Genomic DNA, 24,435 nt, shown 5'->3' on the forward strand with positions numbered 1-24,435 from the left:
TTGTACACGGATATAATTTTTCATGTAACTTAGGCTAATTAAGGTGTTGTCACTAACCTGTTGAGCTCACAGGCTGTTGTGGTTGAGGACAAGCCTCGTGCGGGTCGGTTGACCCCGAACCAGCCGCCTGAGGTGAGATGCTCAGCTTCCGCTGTGCACCACCAACCTGCTGGTTACTGGCCCGGAGTTTCACCGTCTCCTGCACTGGAAGGTTTTTCTTTTTCATCATTGACTTTCGATCAGAAAAGATTTCAGTCACTGTTCAAAGTATCTCCACAGCTTGCGCTTAGAATGACAATGAACTGAAGCGTTGCTCGAATGCTCCGCTTTATATAGATTCTATTGTGTGACGTCATAGCCATTATTACGTAATAGAACGTTCTATACTAATATGATATATCATAGCAACAACAACTACAACAAAAAACCATATCTTAGCAACATAGCAAAAATAATATATATATATATAAAAATTAAAGTTTACTAAAATCATGGCTAAACTCACAACATTAATAGAAAGGACTCAAGAATTTTTCCTTTCTTTAATTTGTTTTTTGAACTGTATAATTGCCCTGGCCCGCGGTGTAGTGTTTTTTTTATTTGTTTTCCAGGTGATTTTGTAGAAAATAATGTTGTTATGAAATAGAAACATGTGTCTTCACTTTTGCTGTATAATAAAAAATGCTTATAAATAAAGACATCAGATGAGAGGCACATCAGCCAACATTATTGCCAGTTACAATCAGATAATTTAGACAGTCAGGTAAAGTTAAAGTGCCGGACGGTTTCTTGCCACAATTTAAGATTATAATCTTTGCAACAAAATAGTTTCATTGCATCCATAGCAGTGCTATTAAAAATAAATTAACTGTAAACAAACAGTGTAAGAGTTTAAATAAATAAGACCTGTAAATTCAGTGACTTATACATTTAGAAGAAAGTAGATTTTTTTATTCCAGTCGTAGCCTATTAATATTACTAAATTATTAATTATTTTATTATAGCACCACTTGCTATAATTTAGTAGAATAGTGAGAGGGATTAATGATCATCCCACCATACTGGGTCTGTTATATTTTAGGGCAGAGAAACAATATTAACAAAATATTTCCCCAAATAGGGATCCAGCACTTACTGCTTGGACACCATATAGAATAATGTTAATGAATATGTTTATGTGCATTTTTGAATGCACCTAGACAAAATAAAACCATTTAAATATTTCCCTATTGGCGTTTAACATAATACAATTATAACTGATGTTTAATGTAAGGTGTGTCCATTAATACAGGGTATAACAACAGATAAACTGCTCAAGATTCACATGTTGCAAAGAGGAGACAGATAAGTGCTTTGATGAAAAAATTATTTAAGATTGCTTGATGTTAAAACTTGATGCTGTTTTGTTTAAATGTCATTTCTGTTTTATTTACAAGCATTAGGCTTTATTTCCTCTACAGGTCTTTAATACACGAACACTGAACAAAAATGTTCTGATTTGCATTTATTGCTTGCATTTCACCTTACAGGTATTTTGATCATAAGGTATCTAAATTATTATTATTTTTTCAGGATGCATACTTATTGTTTTTCTTGATATTTGGAAAGTTAATTTAGCATGCCAAAAGCAGGTGTGGTTCCTATGACAGCCTGAAAAAAGACAGCCGTCTCTGGACCTCTGGACTTTTGCCAAGGCCTGTTATTTATTTTTTGCCGAGGGGAAATCTTTACCCTGTTTAAGGTGAATCACATGAAATCCAGGGGGGGGGGGGGGTGCTTACACAATTAAACAAATTCATTGTTGTTATGATACATGTTTATTCAGTTATTTCTATCAATGTTCTTCTTGTCTGCAAACGTTAAATAGAACTCCATATTTGCAGCCTTTAAAAAGTAAATTAAGAGTATCTAGACCAGGCGTCTCTAATCCTGCTCCTGGTGAGTTACCATCCTGCAGACTTCAGGTCCAACCCAGCTCCAACACACCTGTCTGTAATTATCAAGCCAACCCTGATACCTATAATATATGATATATAGTTATGTGTATACTATAAATCAAAATGGTTCAGTAAAAACAATCCTTTTAGTGAAAGTAGGTCTTTTCATGGTTTGGGCGAGAGAGGGGTGCTTTTCAAGAGGTTAAAATCGATTTGTTCAAAATACTAGAATTTAAATATTTCCCTATTACCCTTTTTTCAGAATATAATATTATCCCTGCTGTAAAAGTAACGTGTGTCCTTTAATACATGGTATAAAAACAGATGAGCTGTTTCACACATGTTGCACTGATGAAAATATTCTCATAGATGAACTTGATGCTGTTTTGTTTTAAATGTCATTTCTGTCTTTATTTACAAGCTTTACATTTCCTCGGCAGGTCTTCAATACACGAACACTGAACAATCCTGGAAATGTCATGACTTGCATTCATTATTTGCATTTCCCTTTCAATGCATACAGGTAGTTGATTTTGATCACAAGGTATCTGAATTCTTTTTATTTTTTCAGGATGCATATTTATTTTTATTCTTGTTATCTGGAAAGGTCATTAAGCAAGCCATGGTTCTTCTGATAGCCTAAAAAAGACAGCATTGGCCGTCTCCATCCTGGATCAGCCATCCCCATCTGCCAAGGTCTAATGTTTATTTTTTGCAGAGGGGAAATCTTTACCCTGTTTAAGATGAATCACATGAAATCCAGGGTGGCTGCTTTAGACATTTAAACAAAATTATTATTGTTGTTATGATACATGTTTAATCTGTTATTTCTATCAATGTTCTTCCTGCCTGCAAATGTTAAATAGAACTCCATATTTGCAGCCTTTAAAAAAAATAATAAATTAAGAGTTCAGAACCTATCTTTAAGTCTCTTCATTTAGAAGTAACAAAAGCAAAAATGTCAAACTTTAAAACAAAAATATTTTCTATATATATGATACAAGTATTTATTGTTCGCTCCTGTTGTCGAGAGTTCCAGCTCAAAATGGGCCAAGTGTTTAAAAGTCATAACGTGGAGGACTCTGGCCGTTCCTGTATATGTGGAAGTCTATAGTCTGCGTTGAGTTCAATGTCTGTGTCAGTAGGACGCCTCCTGGCATCGGTTGTCTGTTTATGTCAATTATCCTCAGACTCCTCCTCCGCCTCACGTAACCAGGTGAAGAAGGCGGTGACTGACTTTAGTGCCACACCTTTTCCCTGCTGCTCCGCTGGGTCTTTACTTGTTTCCCATTTGTAGAAAGCATCCTCTGAAATAACATCCTCATCGTAAAGGCAGTCAAAGAACATTCGGAGCAGATCTGCAGATAAAAGACACTGACATTTAGAGTCCTAGAAATTATTTGAGAAATCCTAGTCATCTCTGGTAAGCAGAGAAGCAAATGAGATGTGACACAGAAGACAAAGACATTAAACAATACAAGCACAAAAAACAATTTTTATTTACTATCCCTAACTGCAAAAAGTACATTTCTAAAATGCCAATGGTAGGGCTGTCACGATTATGAAATTTGGCTGACGGTTAATTGCCTAATAAATTGAGACAATTATGACAATTAATTTTATGTTTTATTGACATTTAATTCTCATATTTTTTTTGGTTTGGTTTGTTCATGCAATATTTTTCTCACATTGTTGTAATTATATAAATTAAATATTTTGCAAGGTTTACCTGCCAGTAAATATTAATTCACATAACACATATTTAAAAGTAATTATTTAATGAATAACTAAAAATAAAAATGCAATAAAAATAAACGGACTATACCAGAACAGGCCTTAAATATTAGCAAATCCTACTTATGTTATATTATTACTGGACCACATTGTCTGTAGTGCCTGCAAAAATATATATTTCTTACAGATCCTTATCAATAGCATCCTTCATTTCCCTCAATTTAGAGTTGTAACTGTAATTTTTTAATGGCTTTGCAATGTATCCCGTTACACTGTCAGTTAAGGAGTGCCATCTGATACTGCCTCGTTTATACAGGAGCTGCAGCTCCCCCTTGTGTTTTTAGAGAGATGTGCAATCATTGCGGTGATCTGAAATCATCGCGATGAGTCAAACAATCGCGATGAGACAATTATTTAATCATTGTGGCAGCCATAGACAATGGTTAATAAAATTTTTGGCTTTCCTGTCATGCCAACTTAAAGGTCACGTTCTTTCTGATCCCACTAGTTAGTGTGTAATGTTGCTATAATAGCATAAATAATATCTGTAAAATGATAAAGCTCAAAGTTTACTGCCAGGCGATATATTTTTTTAACAGAATTCGCCTTTTAAAGCTTAAAGTGAACATCCAGTTTGGACTACAGCCCTCTACTTCCAGCTTTAATGACGTCAGAAGAACAGTTTTTTGACTAAACTCCGCCCACAGGAATACGGCAGTCATCAGCTAAGCTAACGGCAAGCTAAGCTGCTATCGAATCACAACACACTAAACAAACTACACAATCAGAACTCCATTCGTATTTCTGAAGGAGGGACTTCATAAAACAAGGAAGACATTAGCACGTTTTGAGGACAGTTAAGTAAATTGTGTGAAAAATACTGTGTTTTTTTACACATGAAACATGAACACATTTTATATTGCGCACTGTAAACACATTCAAAGCTTCAAAAACACAGAAAGAACGGGACCTTTAAAATGTTCAGAATTTGCAAAGAAATCTACACACTGGGTGGTTGATCCAAGGCGACGATCAAATCCTGAAGAGCGTAAAGGGCCTGCAGCTGTCGCTCGGTGTCCGAATTAAAGTATTTGTGTAATATAGGTAAGCGTCTCTGGATGATAGCGGTGTCCACTCTACAGGAAGTGCTCTCATCTGAATGAAAGAAAAATAAAGAATAAATATGAAGTCATTCAATTAAACAGTTTTCCGATCAAATCCAAGCAAGATTTCTCACCTTTAACTGCTGCCTTACATACGGCTGTCATTAAAGCCCTCAAAAACAAAGAGGAACTCATCTGAGATTCATCCAAATTCGCCTGGAAAAAAAGCAACTTATAAAATGTATTTTCTATATATTTTAACTTAAAATGTTTTAAAAGTTTTGGTTGGTCTGCAGTTGATGTATGTGTGCTCAGCCTCACCTCAATCCAGTCAAAGATCTGCTCATCATTGTTCATGTCTTCCAACAAGAGGTTTTCAAGTTGTTTGAGGAGCTCCTCAGGGGTCAAGCTGATCTTATCCAGGGCCGGGGAGATGGTGGAGCTGTCCGACAATGTGAACTCTAACTTCTGTACAGAAAAAAGCCCCAAACAGAACTGACTGAATGTGCAATCTTTGTATATCAATTGGTGTCCTAAACGTTTCTTTAAGTCAGTATATATCTAATCTTGTGGATTCACCCAAACATAAAATAAATTTTCAAATAATTCACTCACCGTCATGTCATCCTAACTGCACGATTTGGTAATGCAACAATGACGAAAATCATCTAATAATTGTGCTGTGTGGATTCAGCTCGCTCTTGCGGTTGCTGAAACTACATTAGTGTCTGCTCACCTGCTGTGAGATGAAAGCTGTAAGATCTTCTCCTTCAGGCAGGAAGTCGGCCCAGTTTAGCCCAGAGTCTCTCCACAAGTCTCCAACTTTCCTATGGCTCTTTAGAAAAACAATAAATAAAGCTGCTTGTTACAGACTCAGTTGAGTTTGTGTGTGAAAAAAGATCATTTGTGACAGCATCATGCAGAAGAGGCCTTTAAGCCCTTGATGACGACTGAATCGTGATCAACTCGTTCTAAAGACACCATATGTCTACAAAAGTTAATCTTACCATTTGTTTGCATAGTAGGTGCAGTATTTCAGAAAATAAGATGGCAGCTCTTCCCGCGGGGAGTAGCGGTTTACTTAACTCACTGCAGAAACAAAACAAATCTTCATTAGATGCTAAACTGAACGACTGTGACAGCTGTGAGAGCCTGGAATCACTGCATCTACTGTGCACCGGCAAACTGTTAAAGCTCCAGTACTGGTGAGAACTCATACACTGAGTGTTTATTTATTTATATGCAAGTGTTTCATTTATTGCAGACACCACAGGAGGTTTGATTTGCATGCAAAAGTCATGTTGAAACTAAATTTTTTTTAAGTCATGTTGTCTAAAGTTTTGACTGTGCAGTCTGAGGCTCTAAAACTCAAAATTAGATTGTGAGACTTCAGATTTGATTTCACAGGCATGCTCTCAAAATTTCTAAAAGTTTTTCTTGCTAACGCACACTAGCATATACAGTTGATGGAGTTAAACCCACATTTTGATTTAATGGGGGTCTTCATAATTCTCTAGAAAGCCATAGAAATAAATCTTACAACAGTAAGCAATCGGTCTTAGTAGATCTCAATGTGGTACTGAAGCTTTAACAGTACATGCATTTCCTAAATTATTCAATTAAAGAGAGAATCCACCCTAAAACACACAAACCTATAAATGTGACTCAGGACCACAAAGGGCCGTAAAGGTAAATTTATTGAAATTGAGATTTATATATTATCCCAAAGGTAAATAAGTAAGCTTGGTCGAGATATTTGGTCGAGATACAATGATCTGAACATCTGGCGAAAAAAGCAAAATATTGAGAAAATTGCATTTGAAGTTCCAATGATATCAAAATGAACAATTGTTATTTTTTATGTAATATTGCAGTGTTTATCAAAAACTAATTATCCGTATAATTAATTCATTTAAAAAAATCATATGTCCTCATAAACTTCAAAATCTGCAAATGATTATTATTATTTCATTAAACCCTCACATCGTACTATCTTGGAAATGCAGCGAATTGCAGCCTGAAACTAAATATGAATTAAAGGGAAAGTTCGGTCAAAAATGAAATTAAACCCATGATTTACTCACCCCGAAGCCGTCCGAGATGCATATGTCCATCATTTTTCAGACGATGACATTTTCAGTTATTTTAGAAAATGTTTTTGATCTTTCAGTTGATCAAATGTGAAGTTATGGGGTCCACGACCTTCAAGTCCAAAAAATGTGCATCCATCCTTCACAAAATAAATCCAAACGGCGCCACGATGATAAACAAAGGCCTTCAGAGGGTAATCCGCGCAGTTTCGTTGTAGAAATATCCACATTTAAAACTATATAAACGAAATTAACTCATATCTGGTAATGCCGTCATCTTAGTCGCGTCCGCATTCACGATCAGAGCTTTACGACTTGTGCGGACGTTTCTCTGCTGCTGCTCTGTGCCCCCGCCCTCCAATTTGTCATACGTCACTAAGAAAAGTGCGTACACTACGCTAATACTCTCTCCTGAATACAGAGGAGTCTAAGATGGCGGCGCTACCGGAAGGTAGTTATTTTCGTTTATAGAGTTTTAAATATGGATATTTCTACAACAGCACTGCACGAATTACTCTCAGAAGACCTTTATTTATCATCCTGGAGCTGTTTGGATTTATTTTGTGAAGGATGGACGCACATTTTTTGGACTTGAAGGTCGTGGACCCCGTAACATTACATTTAATCAACTGAAAGATCTAAAACATTTTCTAAAATAACTGAAAATGTGTTTGTCTGAAAAATAATGGACATATGCAACTCGGACAGCTTGGGGGGTGAGTAAATCATGGGTTTAATATCATTTTTGGCCGAACTATCCCTTTAACGCCCTGTTCTAAATGGCACACTCTGGACTTGTGAACTTCTTCAGAGTCCACACTTTGATTACATCATGTAGTGCAGACCTTAGGGACCCTTGACGCGAGTCCACGCGTGCGCACCGGAGTCGTATTTTGGGACAGACTCGAGCGTCACGCCAGGAATGGAAAGAAAAGTTGCGCATCAGTGCGAACTCCTCCCATCCGTCATCTGATTCGTCTGATTGCGCTTTCGCAAGGACTTCTGGGTTGGTAAAGTGCGTGAAGCCTGCAGCAGTGCAAGCTTCGCCAAAGACCGCATTAAGGGTGCAAAGGGGGTGCTGATGAGCACACTTCGGAACATAAAAAAATGACAGATGGACACCCTACGGACTCGTAGACTAAACAGGAATGAGCAATTTAAGGCCATGAGACCGAAAGTCCACATGAAGTGTGCCATTTGGGACAGGGCCTTCAGCGGGAGCATCAGTTAACTTCGCCCCCTCCAACTGTCAGTCTGCTGCCAGCTAGGTTTCTAAATGAAGAATCCAATCCAATATCCAATCAATGCACAGTGGAAACACAAGCCACGCCCACTATTTTCCTTGCGTGATATATTATGTTTCACTCGGAAAAACGGCACAACTCGGAAGTAAAGTCGATCGCGACTTCCCGATCACGGACAAAGTCCAAATAAAGTGTGGGGGAACTAGTAAGCTTTTACATAAAACTAAACTTGAATGGGAAATCCACAAGGAAAACAAAGTATGTAGGCAATTTCTGGCCAATTTTGGTTGCAATTTTACTTTATCCGTTCACATTTTTTTTTTTTACAGTAGGAAATATCTTCATGGGACATTTGGGGTGGAATGTCTCTTCCTGAGTGTTTACATGAGCAGAAAGATTCTGACCTGAACAGATCCATCATTGCAATTCCTCCCTCTCTTAACAGAGGGCTGAGCAGCTCAGCTAGGTAAAGCCAGATGAAGGGAATATCTATGGCCATATCATCAGCCTGCTCCAACATCTCTGAAAACCTACAGAGCAAAAACCAACCATTTAGTACCTTTAATTACAGTTCATTTATAAAGAATGAATAATAAATCTTAAGAAAACCTGTGTGTGTGTGTGTGTGTGTGTGTGTGCGTATACACTTACCCTTTGTATAATTGAGAATGGGGCATGATTCCCTTCTGAATTAGTTGATAGTACAGCAGTCCCATGTGCTCTCTGGCTATCTGACTGCGTTCTAGTGTGCACTCCAGACCCACACGCACAAACACACACATCAGAGATGGCTGGTCCATTTCCATTACACACTGCACCGCTTCCTGTAGACACACAAACATTACACAACTGATACAGCTATACTATATTGCTCTATTGCATGCTCGATTCCCAGGGAACACACATACTGCTAAAATGTATAATCTGAATGCACTGTAAGTCTCTTTGCCAAATGCATAAATGCAAATGTCTGCAAGTGCATATGTAAAGTCAAAGGGTAATAAGTTGGACAAAGACTGCACAAAGCCCAGATCTGAACACCTCTAAACTGGAATAGTCGATCATAGTTTAACAGGGTGATTTACCTTATAGTCATTAATGTGCAGAAACTCATCAATGATGGACTTAGACTTCCTCTCCACTGTCTCTTCAGACAGGATAGGCTTCTCTGAAGCGGGGCTGACAAGCGTATCTGGTTTCACTTTTGAGGAAAACAGTGCAGGAGCTTAATATTAAAATCAGGGTTCCTACAGGTTTCTTCAAGTTAAATTCAAGTCTTTTTAAGACCTTTTTAAGACCATTTATATAAAAAATTAATACCCATTTCACGTCCCTACCAGCAAAGAAAAACTAAAATACTTAAACTTGTGTTCATTTATTTTTCCAAAATGTGAAATGGGTAAAAAGATTATAAGCCAAGCAAGTGTGAAAATTTTTTTTCAGTAGGCCACAAGAAAGTTTGCCAAACAATGTTAAGTTGTTAAGGAATTTCTGAGATTTTCTTTGATTTTTCCCACTTCTCCTTTGCCTGTTGCTGTGTTGTGTTGCAGTCTATGATTGTGGTGATCTTCATTTACTGAAGGTATCACGTGTTCGCAGTATTTTGTACTGTGACCCGGGACTGTGTTGCGTTCTCAATTATTGGATCCGCCACTCTTTATTTATACTACTTTATTAAACAAACAGAGATGCAAACACATGTATGTTCAAAAAAGAGAAAGGTAATCTAAGCCCTCACACCCAGGCAAATATCCAGATATTTAGGCTACATTGCCACAGACCCCTGCCATCCCTACCAACCTAGGTATATAGAGAAAAATGAAATTCGAAAATCAAAAGACGCCGACATTAATTTGGAATATTCAATTTCATTTTTTATGTTAAACCAAAACTCTTATTGAACTATCTAGCACTTCTTCTTGCTTTACTCCTTCTTCCTCTTCTTCCTGGCCACCTCCTGCAACGTATCCAGGGCCTTCCATCTGGCTGCATTCATTTATATTAATTTCACATTATATTTAATAAATCCAACCATAAATGAACAAAGCTGACAATGTTTGTCAAAGCATCACAAAACACTTTACTGTTTTTGCACTGACATATGAAGCAATACTTGTGTAGATGACCCCTTTTATCAAACTCTTTTGAATACAATAATATGTATAGTATATTAATGATAGAAAGTGCAGGTCTAGAGATTATAAATGTAATCGGTGTGTTATGGTTTATGTAGTTTTCTTTCCTTTTTTAGATAGAGCAGAAGCAGTAAAAGTGCCTCTTTTGATTCCTCTCTTGCAGATTAAAAGAGCTTTATCCACTTATTATTTTAGATTCAAAAGTCTACTTGCTGTCCCAGTGACTGGTGACTTTATATTAGAGCTTTGCGTTTTTTATATCTAGAGTCAGCTTGAGCTTTGCTCGTGCAATGGGCTTAATTAACATTCACATTGCTTTTTTGCTACCATCTTTGTGATCTTTGAGCAAACTTTTTAGATATAAAAAGATGGTTCATTAATAAGAATATTATTAAACAAAGGGACGGAGAAAGAAAGTGCAGCGCGTGGTCGTGACTTTCAAACCAAGCCAGTTGTTATCGCAATAGAAACGGAGGCACGCAGCTTGAAACTGCACGTGAACATTAGCGCTGACTGACCTTGATCACGGCCGTTTTCCTATCGACTCGGGTTTTACACATAATGTTAATCGGACCCGGTCCTCCGTGAAAACCTCTATGAATACAACTCTGCTCAAGTTCAGAAACATGTTACGCTGAACTCGCTTCATGTCGCACCCAATTCATCGAGAAAGAGAGAGCATGTGAACGTACAGCAGACTCATCGGGAGAGACACGATGTGCTCGCAACCAAAATGCCATTAATAATAAAAAGGCGCAGGCGCTTAAAAGCGATGTGTTTGCATCCCTGATTTAATCAAAATGTGGTTGACAAAGAAACTTTTAAGGAAAAATACAATATGGAGAAGTTAAATACAGCACAATTTTTAAGACCCAGACATCAAAATTTAAGACTTTTTTAAGTCTTTTTAAGGTATTATTTCCAAATTCATAAATTCAATGCTTTTAAGGCTTTTTAAGACCCCGCGGGAACCCTGAAAATATATATTGAGATCAACATGTTTTAAATGTAATGAAGTAATTTTAAGCACACATGCGGCTATAATTCATTTTCAATGAAGGACTGAGGAATAAAGTGTGTGTCCATCCCTACCCATCTCTGTGGCTTTGCTGTTTTCAATTTCATTTTTGTCCTCTGAGATGCTGGCTTTGTGTTGTGAGTTGGGTGTTTCTTCGGGGGTCATGTTGTCTGTTGGCTCTTTGGTGCTGCTACTTCTGCTATATGGCCCTGCTCGTGACGGCCCCAAACTCAAAGGCTTTTCACTGCGTTCACGACCGGCATTGCCTCGGCTGATACAAACAGACACGTGAAATTCAACACAGTGAAAGATCATTAGATAAATAAAAACATTATTTAAATGAGACACTTCATATATGCGGCAAAGCTCTATACTACAGTATACCCAAATGGTCCTGCTGGTGCCTTACTACATGCGTTATATAGGATTTCTACTTTATTTTGTTTCCCAGTGATGTTTATATACCTTCCCAGTGAGCGTCTAGCCTCAGGTTCTGCGTTCTGTGCTGGAGGTGGGCTGGGTTGAGCTGTGAATGACTGCAGCGCTGAGTAACGGTTCAGGGTGTTTCCGGCAGACCGTGTCAACTCTAAAACACGTACAAACACAAAATATATACAACTCAAATATCTGAAACATCATTTAAGTACAGTGGCCCAAAAATGACGTGCCACTTAAAGGGACACTCCACTTTTTTTTGAAAATATGCTCATTTTCCAGCTCCCCTAGAGTTAACATTTTTAGCATTGCTTAGCATAATCCATTGAATCTGATTAGACCATTAACATCGCGCTCAAAAAGACCAAAGAGTTTCAATATTTTTCCAATTTAAAACTTGACTCTTCTGTAGTTACATCGTGTACTGAGACCAACGAAAAATGTTAAGTTGCAATTTTCTAGGCAGATATGGCAAGGAACTATACTCTCATTCTGGCGAAATAATCAAGGACTTTGCTGCTGTAACATGGCTGCAGGAAGCAGAATGATATTACGCAGCGCCCGAAAATAGTCCCCTTGGTTACTTTCACTATTTTCAGTTGCTGTGTAACATCATTGAGCGTACTGCAGCCATGGTACGCAGCAAAGTCGTTGATTATTACGCCAGAATGAGAGTATAGTTCCTAGCCATATCGGCCTAGAAAATCACAACTTTTAATTTTCCGTCGGTCTTGGTACCCCATGTAACTACAGAAGATTCAAGTTTTAAATAGGAAAATTATCGAAACTCTTTGGTTATTTATTAGGCGCGATGCTAATGGTCTAATCAGATTTAATGGATTATGCTAAGCTATGCTAAAAGTGGTACCGTCAGACCCGTAGATCAACTGAATGGTTTCCAAAACAGTAAAAATCAAATGTTTAACTCTAGGGGAGCCGGAATAGCATATTTTCAAAAAGAGTGAAGTGTCCCTTTAAGGCACTACAGACAATGCTTTTGGCTTAAAGATTTTGTAAGTGTCCTCCTTACCAGAGTCACTGGCTTTGGCTCCACCACTGCTGCCCTTTATCCAGTTGATCTGAGCCCGTGGACCCAGCTGAATCTTCTCATCGATTTGAGGCTGTGGTGTGGAATTGATTCGGATTTAGGGGTCACAGAGGAGACTAAATGCACTTTTACTACCTCAAAGGCTCTATTATGTCAATGTTCTTTCTTTTCACAGCTTTTGGTCACTAATATTTCAACCAGCAGGTGGCAGCACAATGTCCTTAATTGAACTTTTCTCACAGTCTGATTCCCATTTAAAAGATTTTAAACATTAACTGGTGTATAAATGATAACAATGCTTCAGAATGTGTAGTTAATATCTCTTCACCTTGGAGATCTTGGGGATCTTGGTGGGGTCGATTGTTCTGCTGTTTTTAGTGGTGGGCACTGTGTTCCAAGTCTCTTCTCTCTGCGAGCGCTGATCACGCTGCTCACGCTGCTCTGTAAACAAATACAACAGGACAACATGTTACACAAAATGCTTTATTCCCAAATGCACAGTGCTTAAACTCTTCATGAATATACAGTATCATACATCTGTATGTGTATCATGTGCCATAAGACCACAAGCCAATACTTACCCTTAGCATTGAACTCAAAACGATCAAGAATAAAGTTTAAAGTAATTTAATGTTACTGTTGGTCATATGAACAAACCCAACAGAACAAAAAGCATTAACCATTAATGCTTTTTCCTTTACAAACAAGCCATTTGCAAAGCTTGCCGTCCAAACATGCTCTTAATAATGTTTTTATAATAAAGGAAAACACCACCGTTTTTCAATATTTTACTATGTTTTTACCTCAACTTAGATGAATGAATACATACCTATCTTTTTCCAATGCGTGCACTTTTAATCTTTGTACAGCGCTTCGTGAATGTGTTAGCATTTAGCCTAGCCCCATTTATTCCTATGGCTCCAAACAAAAGTTTTATTTTGTGCCACCATACTTACTCGTGTATATGTCTTTAAATAGGAAAAAAACATGGAAGTGTTTGGTGGCTTCTAAATTTATCCCTGTCTGGATCCATAGGAATGAATGGGGCTAGGCTAAATGCTAACACAGTCACAAGGCGCTGTACAAAGATTAGAAGTGCACGCATTGAAAAAAGATAGGTATGTATTAATTCAACTAAGTTGAGGTAAGAACACAGTAAAATATTAAAAAACGGTGGTGTTTTCCTTTAACATTTCCAATTTTTGAATTTGGACATCTCCATATATATTCTTGCTGAATGAGGGCTGTGTTTTTGATCTTACCTGGTCTCCTCTTGATGTCTTTAGATAGAAGCTGCTGATGAACCTTTCTTTGTTCTTCCTGCTCCTCCAGCTTGGCCTCTTTATGAATCTGCTCTATGGTTTTGGGTCCCTGGTCTGCTCTCCGGGACACCCAGTTATGCTATGTGCATAATGATATTCAAACAGAGAGAGCTTTGAAACACTTGTTTTCTTTTTATGGTACAGTATACCTAGTACATCAAATGCAATATAAACCACCATGCCATGCTGGAACCCCTAAACCTGTGAGCAAGTAAAATAATGATGCTTGCATAGAACCACATAACAGTGTTTGCTACACAGGCTTCCCAACTATTCCAACTCCTTCTTTATACCCCCAAACTGCTATTGGTTAATGAAACAGATGGTACCGTCCCAAACTCAACACTGCTGTTTGAATCAGAACATGTTGATCTGCTTAAGCAAATAAGGGCAATGTTTTGAAAGTGCCACAGAAACTGTTTACATTTTTTATGGGACTCACGAATGTTTTAGGAACAAAAAATTCTTACTATTTACCTTAAGGAGAAAGATTAAAATGTTACATTTTATATTTCTATTATTGTAGTGCAAAAGGGGTCTTACTATAGGTTAAAATCCATGCAAAGCCAAAGGGAGAATACAGATGTTTTTAATGTGTCCTTTAGTTTGTACTGAAACCAGGCAATGGTTATCAGTGCACTCTCTCAACACACGCAAGAGAAACCCAATCGAAATCCCTCGCGGCACTTACCAGTCTCAGATCTATCACATCTTGTAGCATGAACCGTATCCGTGAAGACGTCTTGCGCTCTTTGACAATTTTCTCCATCTGGTTGAAGTACTGATCCATACGGGGCTATTCAAGGACACAACAGTGCAGCGGTTATTAAAAACACAGAGACTTCACTCCACAGCCATTTTCAAACCAGCTTCCTTGACAAATAATTGATAATAAATGAAGACAGGTCCTTTTCTAGTATGTCAGATGATGTAAGATCATACACTCCTGAACCGGAGTTGTCGTAAATATAAAAACAATGGGTATCATTCACTAGGCATGTTTACGCACAAATTTCAAAAAATCATGATTCAATAAAAACTTTCATACTAAAATTAATTTTAATTTTAAAGAACAACTTTGACAACACATTCGCAATAATCATGAACAATGAAAAAACATATAAAATATATAACACAGATATATATTATACAGGTTTCTTTTTCCTTGTTTATGATTATTGCGTTCGTGTGGTCCAAGTTGTTCTTACGTTTTTGCATACATTTACAATCAAATTCAGTATGAAAGTTTTTTGTTGATTCATGATTAGTTGGTTAAAACGTCCGAACACACATTTCACAAACAAATTCGTTCGTACGCATGCTTTGTGAATGAGACCCAATGATTTGAGAACAGAATCTCTCCTCTGATCCTAAATCATCCGGGTCAATAAACACAAAACCTACTTCCCGCCCGACAAGCTGAAAGATGCCCGAAGCAGCTACAAGGTCAGAGAGAGAACGGATAGATACAGAAATCATTTTCATTTACTCTTTTGCCTAACACTGAGCTCCAGGCTTTATTGCAGCATGTCCGGCCCGGCTGGAAAGGATTCGGTCGCTGTGCGCGCTTGTGTGTATAGCATTATTCAAGTCTAATATTGATTATGTCTTATTTTGTATTGCAAGGTTACATTAAAGTAGGGATGCACCAAAAAGAAAATTCTGGGCTGAAGCTGAATAAAATGAATAACTCAGCGGAAGGCCGAATACCAAACATTTACAGAATGTCCTTTTTACTATATTTATTTTACATTATTTAACAAAGAAATTTCGTAACATTCCAGCAGTCATTATAGGGCCTTTTTACACCTGGTAACCTCTCTTGATCAGGTAGACAGACTTGTTAAAACTGTTCCATTGGCTAAATCCGATATTCTATTCCCGTGCAAAATGCAAATAAGCTATTCATTACTATGCCTTAAGAAACTTGCACGGTCAAGCACGAGCAAAGGGACAGAGAGATGGCGGCAAGATTGACAGTAGATAACAGATGAAAAAGCACTCAACAAAGCAGTCTAATAAATAAACATTTTTTGTGATTGTAGGACTTTACTGGTTTTAGGACGTTTTTATTACATATTGCTGATGCTCTTCATCATTCTATGACATGAAATGAAGAGCTAAAGTCTCTTGTTCTTCATGCATTCAGCAAACATACTCATACAGTATAGCCTATTTTCATACACTGCATGGTGTTCAGGATGTCTACATTTTAAATAAAAAATTAAACTTGTAGAGCTGTATGTCTTTCGCAGACACTTTAAAATGCTTCACCCTTTTACCAACATCTGATCGCGTCATCAAAGACTTCATTGTGAAAACCTAAAACCACTTAAAGAAAATCTTGTGCTCTTAACGTTTAGGTTGAATTCGAGATATTTGCCTAACATAAGTGCTACCTATTCAACCATGCTCTTTGCCTTCCTCTAAGACTATGCCATTTAACACCCTACAGCATCAGCTGTAGTCGCCTGCTGACTGTTGTTTTCCAGGGCATCGGACTGATTCATTACTAACCCATCTAAATCAAGACAAATAAACACCAGAGGGGTGCCGAAGAAGAACAAGTGAACCACTGTGATTATGTGGTCAGGCATTAAATTGAATAGAAGACAGCTTTTGAGCATCTACTCAAGATAAACAAAACAAATTCCTAAATTATAATCTTAGCCTTAGAAAAGCTATGGACACAGTCTGCCATCTTGCACACAAAAATACAAAGAGTGTAATTTTAAATGTCACATTTGTGAAGATAAGCCTATCAATCTTACCATTCAATTTAAAGGGATAGTTCACCCAAAAATGAAAATTCTGCCATCATTTACTCACCCTCAAGTTGTGACAAACCTGTATAAATTTATTTCAAGCAAGATATTTTGAGGTGTTTGTAACCAAACAGTTTTGAGCATCATTGATTTCCATATATGGTTTCCTACTATTAAATTACAAATATCTGCCTTTGTGTTCACTGTGGACGCAAAATCATTTGTACAGGATTGGAACAACTTTAGGTTGAGTAAATAATAACAGAATTTTCATTTTTGGGTGAACTGTCCCATTAGCTTGTGTATTACTGTTTCTTAAACCGCACAGTTGATTCCTGCAAAATTCCCATAACATTGCCAGCGTGCCGTCTGTATAAATGCAAACATGTCCCGTTATTAATTCTAGGATTTCTTTCGTAAAAGGGACCTAGAAGTAACATTGGCGTAACATTTACGGAACACGTTCTGTGTGAACAAAAGGCAGAAATAATGCCGCAAGTGGTATGTCGTAGTGAAGATGTGTTTGTCATCGGTCCTAAAAGTTATGGTTCAGCTTTTCAACAAGGGGGTTTTAAATGCAGATCAACATTCACAAAGAGAAATGTCTGCAAACTAAAATAAAGCAGATATTAGGGAGCTCCTCACTATCCGTGGTAAACTGAGATCGTTCGCCATCATAATAGAGAAGCAGATAATTCGCTAGATAATGATCAAATCAGAAAATAAATGCACGTAAAATATGACAAATGTCATAGTGGACCCCAGAGAGTTTAAAGGTCATGTTCTTTCTGATTCTATTTTTTAAAACTTTAGTTAGTGTTGCTATAATAGCATAAATAATACCTGCAAAATGATAAAGCTCAAAGTTCACTGCCAGGCGATATATTTTCTTTAACAGAATTCGCCTTTCAAAGCCTACAACGAACAGCCAGTTTGGACTACAGCCCTCTACTTCCTGCTTTAATGACGTCACTAGAACGGCTTTTTGACTAAATCTGCCCACAGGAATACGTCAGTCACCAACTAAGCTAACGGCAAGCTAAGCTGCTATCGAATCACAACACACTAAACAAACTACACAATCAGAACTAGTTACGTATTTCTGAAGGAGGGACTTCATAGGACATGGAAGACATCAGCCTGTTTTGAGGACAGTGAAAACAAATTCTGAAAAATCATTGACAATGTGCATGAACCAAAGTAAAAGGATCTCCGGACAAATCTGGACACATTTTTAGTGTAATTTCCGTAATCAGTGTGTGAAAAGTGGCCAGACAAATGGCCCCATTCTACAAAACCTGCTGAATGAACTTTATGCTGACAATCAAAGGGTTATTTGAGGCAAAATGAGACTTTACAGTCCTGCAATCTCCAATACGGTCACATTATGTTACTTCGATAGAGACGCCAAAATTCAGCCTCAAATGCACTTAGAGCTTTCTCACAATTGAGGTTTTTACCGCTGCTCTTATGAAACAATCGATACGCTCCACAATGTCTAATAAACTGTCATGGCACTTACCTTGGCTTTCTCAAAGTCGAGGTCTTTGCCGATGGTGGTGAGAAGTCTACAAAGACACTCCAAGCTTTCGCTGTCATGGTTTTTAAGCAGCTTGACCATGCAGTCATGCATGATGGGCTCTGTCAACATCTTCAGCTTGAACAGCTCACCGATGAACTTAATGTTTCCAGTGGAGCGTCTGCGGGCTTTATCCTTTGCTTCCTCTAGTTCCTCCTGTAATCTTTCTCTTTCTGTGGGCTGAAAGAGAGTTTACGTTTCACATGCATTCCTTCAATAACATCTTTATTGAAATTTGTATCTGGAGCTCAACTGTAGTACCGCCAAGGTCATGGGTTTGATTCTCAGAGATTGCAAGGACTAATAACATATATTCCCATTTTATTTTAAGTCACATGTGTCATATTTTACTCCCCCTTATGTGATTCTTAACTCTATGACATATTCCATTTTATTCAATGAAGGAAGAGTTTAAAGTGAATGTTTATCTGGGCTGCCAAGCTACAAAATGACAAAAAGCACTCCTTCTTAGGAAAATGACTCATAGAGTATATTTTATGTTTTTGGATAGCATACAACAGATTTGTATAAAGAACAGAGATTAAGATGCTGTTTACTTATAATCTTAGTCATAATGTCATTGACTTTAAAGCTGTTGCTTATAAAGACGCCATATTTTAATGGGTACAGACAGCAGATGGCACAAAAACAGAATTGAGTTTCAGAAGAATACTTTTACTGTGCTTTTCTTGTCACTTTAAAGCTCGACAGCCCAAACTCACTATCGCTTTTATTCAAAGAGTGCCAGCAAATTGTTTAACAGTTCTTTCCGAAATGACATAAAGATGACATTTTTTGGCAAACTATTCCTTTAAAATGTAGGCATGTATTGAATAACAAGTATAAATCTCACACACTCTTCAAATAAATGGTATTCCTTAATGAAAGCTGTACATCACTACTAAGATGAACGAGTGAAATATTATTAAATATTTACTGATGTGGCCAAATCCAGCTCTTTCTGTTTCTTCTCCAGTACGACATCATCCACTTTGTCCCTCTCAAATTCCTTCTGACAGCGGTTCAAAAGCAGCTTCCGGAAGTTTACAGAAGTGTTGGGTTTGTCCGACGTGGGCACTTTTAGCTATAATGGGATCAGAAGAAGAACAAAAGCCATTTATATACTGAAGAATAATTCACAATGAAAAAAAAAAGGAACACAATCGTGGTTTGTTCATTTTAGCTGGGTTTTGTTATACAGATTCCTTCTTATCCCCTCCAAACAATCTGACAAATCAGACCTCCAGAAATTATGCTAACATGTAGGCGATATTTTCCTGATATAAGTGATTTGGTGCTCGTTTGAAATATGTGCTGGGGGCTAGAGAAAGGAACAAGACTACTCAATCTAGTGTTAAGCCTATTTACAATTTGAAACATAAGGCAGGCATTATGATAATCATTTAGCTCAGGTAGTCTCAAATACTCAAAGCGATATAAAATCAGCATTTTATGTATCAGATTCGGGTTCGTATTGATAAGTTAGTAAAGACGATATTATCCCCTGTTGGGAGCTGATCTTCTTAATATGGTTAAGAGCGTCACATTTCCAAAACACGTTTGAGGTATTCGGCCAATCACAACCATAGTCTGTAAAAAAGATGGATGACGCGATGACGCTTCCTTCCATTGTAATAAACTGAATGTAAAATGTACGACGATGGGCGCTGACATTTTATGCAAAAACGTCAGTTTGGAGCCAGGACATGGGCAGAAAGAATCGTCCGTTGAGCCCGGAAACGGAGCTGGGGTATCAAACTTCCGCCCAAACGCACGCCCAGTTTAACCACGTCTCATTTGACTGGCTTGCTACAATAAGGAAAGTTAAATACAAATACAACTAAAGACTTAAATTTCAGGACACTATATAATAATATACTATATACAGGGCTCAACGCAAATAATTTTTTATACTGGCCCGGTTGGGCCAATGGTTCAGGTTTACACTTGCCCTGCCAAAATTTTCACTGGCCCCAATAATAAAATGTCAGTGTCACATTTTTTTAAAAGAATAATTCAAAAGTCAAATATAAACAGACATGTTCCAACGAAAAAAGGCTCCTAACTTTTCTGCTTTACCTGTAAACTGACAGCAAATTGTGCAAAATATTGCATTGTTTCTTTCTTTGGGTTTTACTCAAGTAAATGTCTGCTTCCAAGATGTTAAATAATACACATTGATGAAAATATAATTTAATGGCTGAGGTTGAAGCACTGGCCCGATCGGGCAAGTGACAATACTTTTTACTGGCCCGAACGTCTCTCACGCTTGCCCCGGGTCACCAGGCAGTCCTTTATGTTGAGCCCTGTATATATAAAAAACAGTATGGCTATTTTTTAAATGATTTAAAATGAACAACTATTCTATCACAATGTGTTGGACAGCAAAATTAACAATCGTAAGTTCATGCAGTCTGTTTTAAATAACGTTAGTCATGTTATCTTAGCTAATAACATTTATTAATAAGCTTATAAAGCCCACATTTAATGTTACCGGAAATACTCCGTGATCTGTCAGATCCTGTAGGTCGGTCAGTACAGTTTACTGCTAAACAACTTATTTTGTCGGCATGAAATAACACAGAAACCGAAAATTAATAGTTAGTTATATCTTCAATCTTCCCCTAAAGCTCTGACAGTCTGCTCAGAGAAGCTGTCAATCACAAATGTCAATCACAACAATGAACCCCATTTCTATAGCACCAAATGACTAGCTAAAATGAAACTTATCACAAAAATGAACAATTGAGCATATATCAGCGTGTTAACAACTACCTTAAAGGACCAAAACGATCTTTCACGCCATGCTTTCTCAGAACGATGAGATTCACAAAGGCAGAGCATAGAGGAGCACAAAATAATGTGTTTTCGGAACCACATAAACACCGTGAACACATTGCATTAAACCAAATAAAAAAAATACCATTCTTTTCAGCAATGTAATAGGGACTCTTTAATTAGCAAAAACTAGTTTTTGTATATTTCATGGTCGGTCAAAGCTAGTGTACTCGTGCTCATTCTCAGACGTACCGTAGCCAGGCAGCGACACATATTGGCATAGGCCACGGAGAAGCTGGGCTCATCGATAGCCTTCTCGAACACAAGGTCAATGACTCCTTTGAGCCTCTCCTCTGTATTAATGGTCAGATCTGCCACCTGTTTCATCAGCTGGTGAAACATCTGGGGCGTGAGCTTATTCAAAATGCTACGGACTTTCCTGAACAACTCCTGAAAAGCCAGAAAACATGTTTCAACATCAGATAAAATAAACACGAGTTTTAAGGATTTCCTTAAGGACAAACTTGCATCTTAAGTGTTTTGTTTATCTTAACCACATTTAAAGATCTAAGGATAATAAGGAATTATCACACCGGATAGCACTGGAATCCATACCTGGGTTTTCAGTGTCTCTGGGTCATCCGCTGCGGATTCTCGCTTCATTCCTGGTTTCCAGGCATTTTCCGCCTTCTTAAGCTGGACATCATCGACAGAAACATTTACGATGATCTTGCGCGGTGGGAGCCGACGCACATTTAGAAGCTTTGGAAAGACAGATGGTTTTCAGACAGAAAACAAAGATGAATGAGTTACTTGACATTTAGGTTATTTCACATACTGAAGTGTTGATTCATTAAACAAATTTTGGTTCCTGAATTGGGCTAAACAAATAAACGCTGTTTTAATAAAGCCACAGTGCTTTCATATTCAACCATATTTATTTAGGTATTTTCTAATGAATGTGTGTCCTTTAATAAAAATTGATATACAGTAGCAAACCCGGTTCATCTATAACTAAAATCACAATATAGCATGTTTTCAGCTTACATAACTTACCGGAGCTCCACGGCCTCCTGATATTTGTCTGCCGAAGTCTGCAAAAGCGGGTGTGAAGTCAGGGCCTCTGGAAATGAGCCTGGGGTCCACAGCCCTTAGCGGTAGCTTATTTTGGTTAATCTGAAACAGCAGAGTTAACCCATGATTCAACCAGAAGGGGGCGCAGTGAGAAACTCCCTCTCTCTCCTCTCTCTCTTACAAAGGATCATGAATGAAACACCAGACCTCCCCCCCCCCCCGCTATACATACACCAATCTTAATGTTAAATCACTACCATCTTAAACCCAACCTAAACTGTTAACCCTACCCATCACTTTAGCTCTGAGAGAAAATCAGTATCTGTGACGGAGGGCAGCTCCAAGTTTTTCAAATATGAACATTGTGTGTAACAATTACCATTCCAGTCATTTTGAGGCACAGAGGGAGCAATAACATCCAGAAACAGATGTGAATGAGTGCACATGCAAAGTGAAGTCTAAACTAGGAACTGAAATGGCAAACTGAAAGTACAAAGAATACAAGACAAACAAGTCTGAGAAATCGTATAGAAATGACTGATTCCAGCTCTGAATAAGCAAAACTCAACTTTCTCAATTGCATGGATTTGACTAAAAATCTATAGCAGAGCAGAGCGTTTATCTTCTTTACACTAAATTAAGTTTACTGCCAAACATGACATAATCGTAATGCAATTTTAATGGAAACAGCACGTTCAAGGGAGTTCCACAGCTGAAGTGCGCAAATTCGGCTGAAGTTTACAAATCAGGCCAGTCTTTTCTCTTGCCTGATTTTTCATGGTTTAAACATTTTAAGAGGAACTTATGATGATAATGATTTTTAGGTTTTTAGGAAAACTCCTGGGATTGTTTTGATAACTTTGGTGAATGTTATACCGAGAAATCTTGTTCCATGCTTTACATCATTCATACTTTATCCTGTTTTAGTATTTAATCCTGGTAAAGATTTGGGATTTCACACAGCACATTTATTAACTCCGAATGAACTCATATTTGCACATTTATTCACATTTGCAAATAATCTGAAAAACAGGAAGACACGTATGAAATTCCTTCAAAAGGAAACACCACAGTTTTTCAATATTTTACTATGTTCTTACCTCAACTTAGACAAATAAAAAAAAATCTTTTTTCATGTTTTCCCTATTTAAAGACTGTTACATGAGTAGTTACACGAGTAAGTATGGTGGTACAAAATAAAACGTGCAGATAAAAAAAATGAGAACTATATTTTATGGCGGAAAAACACTTAGTTTGCAGCACTTCCACCTCGGAGCAGTAATATTGATGGAGGTTGGAGCGGGAGGGGGAGTAGTCAGGAGTTATGATGTTACTGCGCACCTAGCAAATTAAGTGCTCTTCCACCAACAATATAGTTCTCATTTTTCATCTGCTTAAAAACTGCCATTTTGTGCCACCATACTTACTTGTGTAACTACTTCATGCCAGTCTTTAAAAAGGAAAAACATGGAAGTGTTTGGTGGCTTCTAAATTCATCCCTGTTTGGATCCTAAGGAATGAATGGGGCTAGGCTAAATGCTAATACATTAACAACGTGCTGTACAAAGATTAAGTGCATGCAATGAAAAAATATATGTTTGTATTAATTAGTCTAAATTGAGGTAAGAACATAGTGAAATATTAAAAAAACATTGGTGTTTTCCTTTAAAATCCCAACGAAATCAAAACTAACAACTCTTATTTTTTAATTTAATATTGTAGTGATTATTATAAACAATTTATCTGTGTAAGTCTTATTTTTTATTCATGTCTCCTTATAAACTTTAATCAAAATCATAAAATGTACTTTCGCCCTCTTGTGGCGATCATTCTCTGATGACGTCAGCTAGACCAGGGGTTACCAAACTTTTCATTTGGCGACCCACTTAAGTATAACCAATGCCGAAAACCACCAAAATAAACATTACATTTTTAAATGGAAATATGAGGCAACGCACACTTTGTTTATAATTGAGTAGTTTTTATCTTCCTTGTCATTTTATAAATGAAATGTAACTTTGATTGCAATATCAAAATACCTTTTGGTATTCATGTCATTGCTTGTCATTACTTAGACTTTTTTAATCCAATATCCATAAAAGCACAGTGAAAACACAAACCTTGCACACTATTTTCCTCACATGATATTCTGTTTTACTCTAAAACATTTCAC

At 37.4% G+C, this 24,435-nt stretch overlaps 1 protein-coding gene across 1 annotated transcript in view; it reads right to left on the reverse strand.

Moving 5' to 3' along the window:
- Positions 1-2,321: 2,321 nt before the first annotated feature.
- The window catches only part of eif4g3a (eukaryotic translation initiation factor 4 gamma, 3a), a 62,422-nt gene continuing 40,308 nt past the window's right edge, over positions 2,322-24,435 (reverse strand). The window contains exons 15-34 of the mRNA XM_065241181.2: positions 22,245-22,364; positions 21,804-21,950; positions 21,441-21,638; positions 19,348-19,494; positions 18,354-18,590; positions 14,758-14,862; positions 14,007-14,145; positions 13,073-13,185; positions 12,727-12,817; positions 11,727-11,847; positions 11,336-11,532; positions 9,194-9,309; positions 8,760-8,932; positions 8,513-8,638; positions 5,782-5,863; positions 5,511-5,609; positions 5,096-5,242; positions 4,909-4,990; positions 4,680-4,826; positions 2,322-3,295 (exon numbers count right to left, since the gene is read on the reverse strand). Coding sequence (XP_065097253.1) covers positions 3,114-3,295; positions 4,680-4,826; positions 4,909-4,990; positions 5,096-5,242; positions 5,511-5,609; positions 5,782-5,863; positions 8,513-8,638; positions 8,760-8,932; positions 9,194-9,309; positions 11,336-11,532; positions 11,727-11,847; positions 12,727-12,817; positions 13,073-13,185; positions 14,007-14,145; positions 14,758-14,862; positions 18,354-18,590; positions 19,348-19,494; positions 21,441-21,638; positions 21,804-21,950; positions 22,245-22,364 — 2,769 coding nt within the window. The 3' untranslated portion in view covers positions 2,322-3,113. The remainder of the gene's footprint in view (positions 3,296-4,679; positions 4,827-4,908; positions 4,991-5,095; positions 5,243-5,510; positions 5,610-5,781; positions 5,864-8,512; positions 8,639-8,759; positions 8,933-9,193; positions 9,310-11,335; positions 11,533-11,726; positions 11,848-12,726; positions 12,818-13,072; positions 13,186-14,006; positions 14,146-14,757; positions 14,863-18,353; positions 18,591-19,347; positions 19,495-21,440; positions 21,639-21,803; positions 21,951-22,244; positions 22,365-24,435) is intronic.

Source organism: Paramisgurnus dabryanus, chromosome 14, assembly GCF_030506205.2.
Source record: "Paramisgurnus dabryanus chromosome 14, PD_genome_1.1, whole genome shotgun sequence".
Taxonomy (NCBI): domain Eukaryota; kingdom Metazoa; phylum Chordata; class Actinopteri; order Cypriniformes; family Cobitidae; genus Paramisgurnus; species Paramisgurnus dabryanus.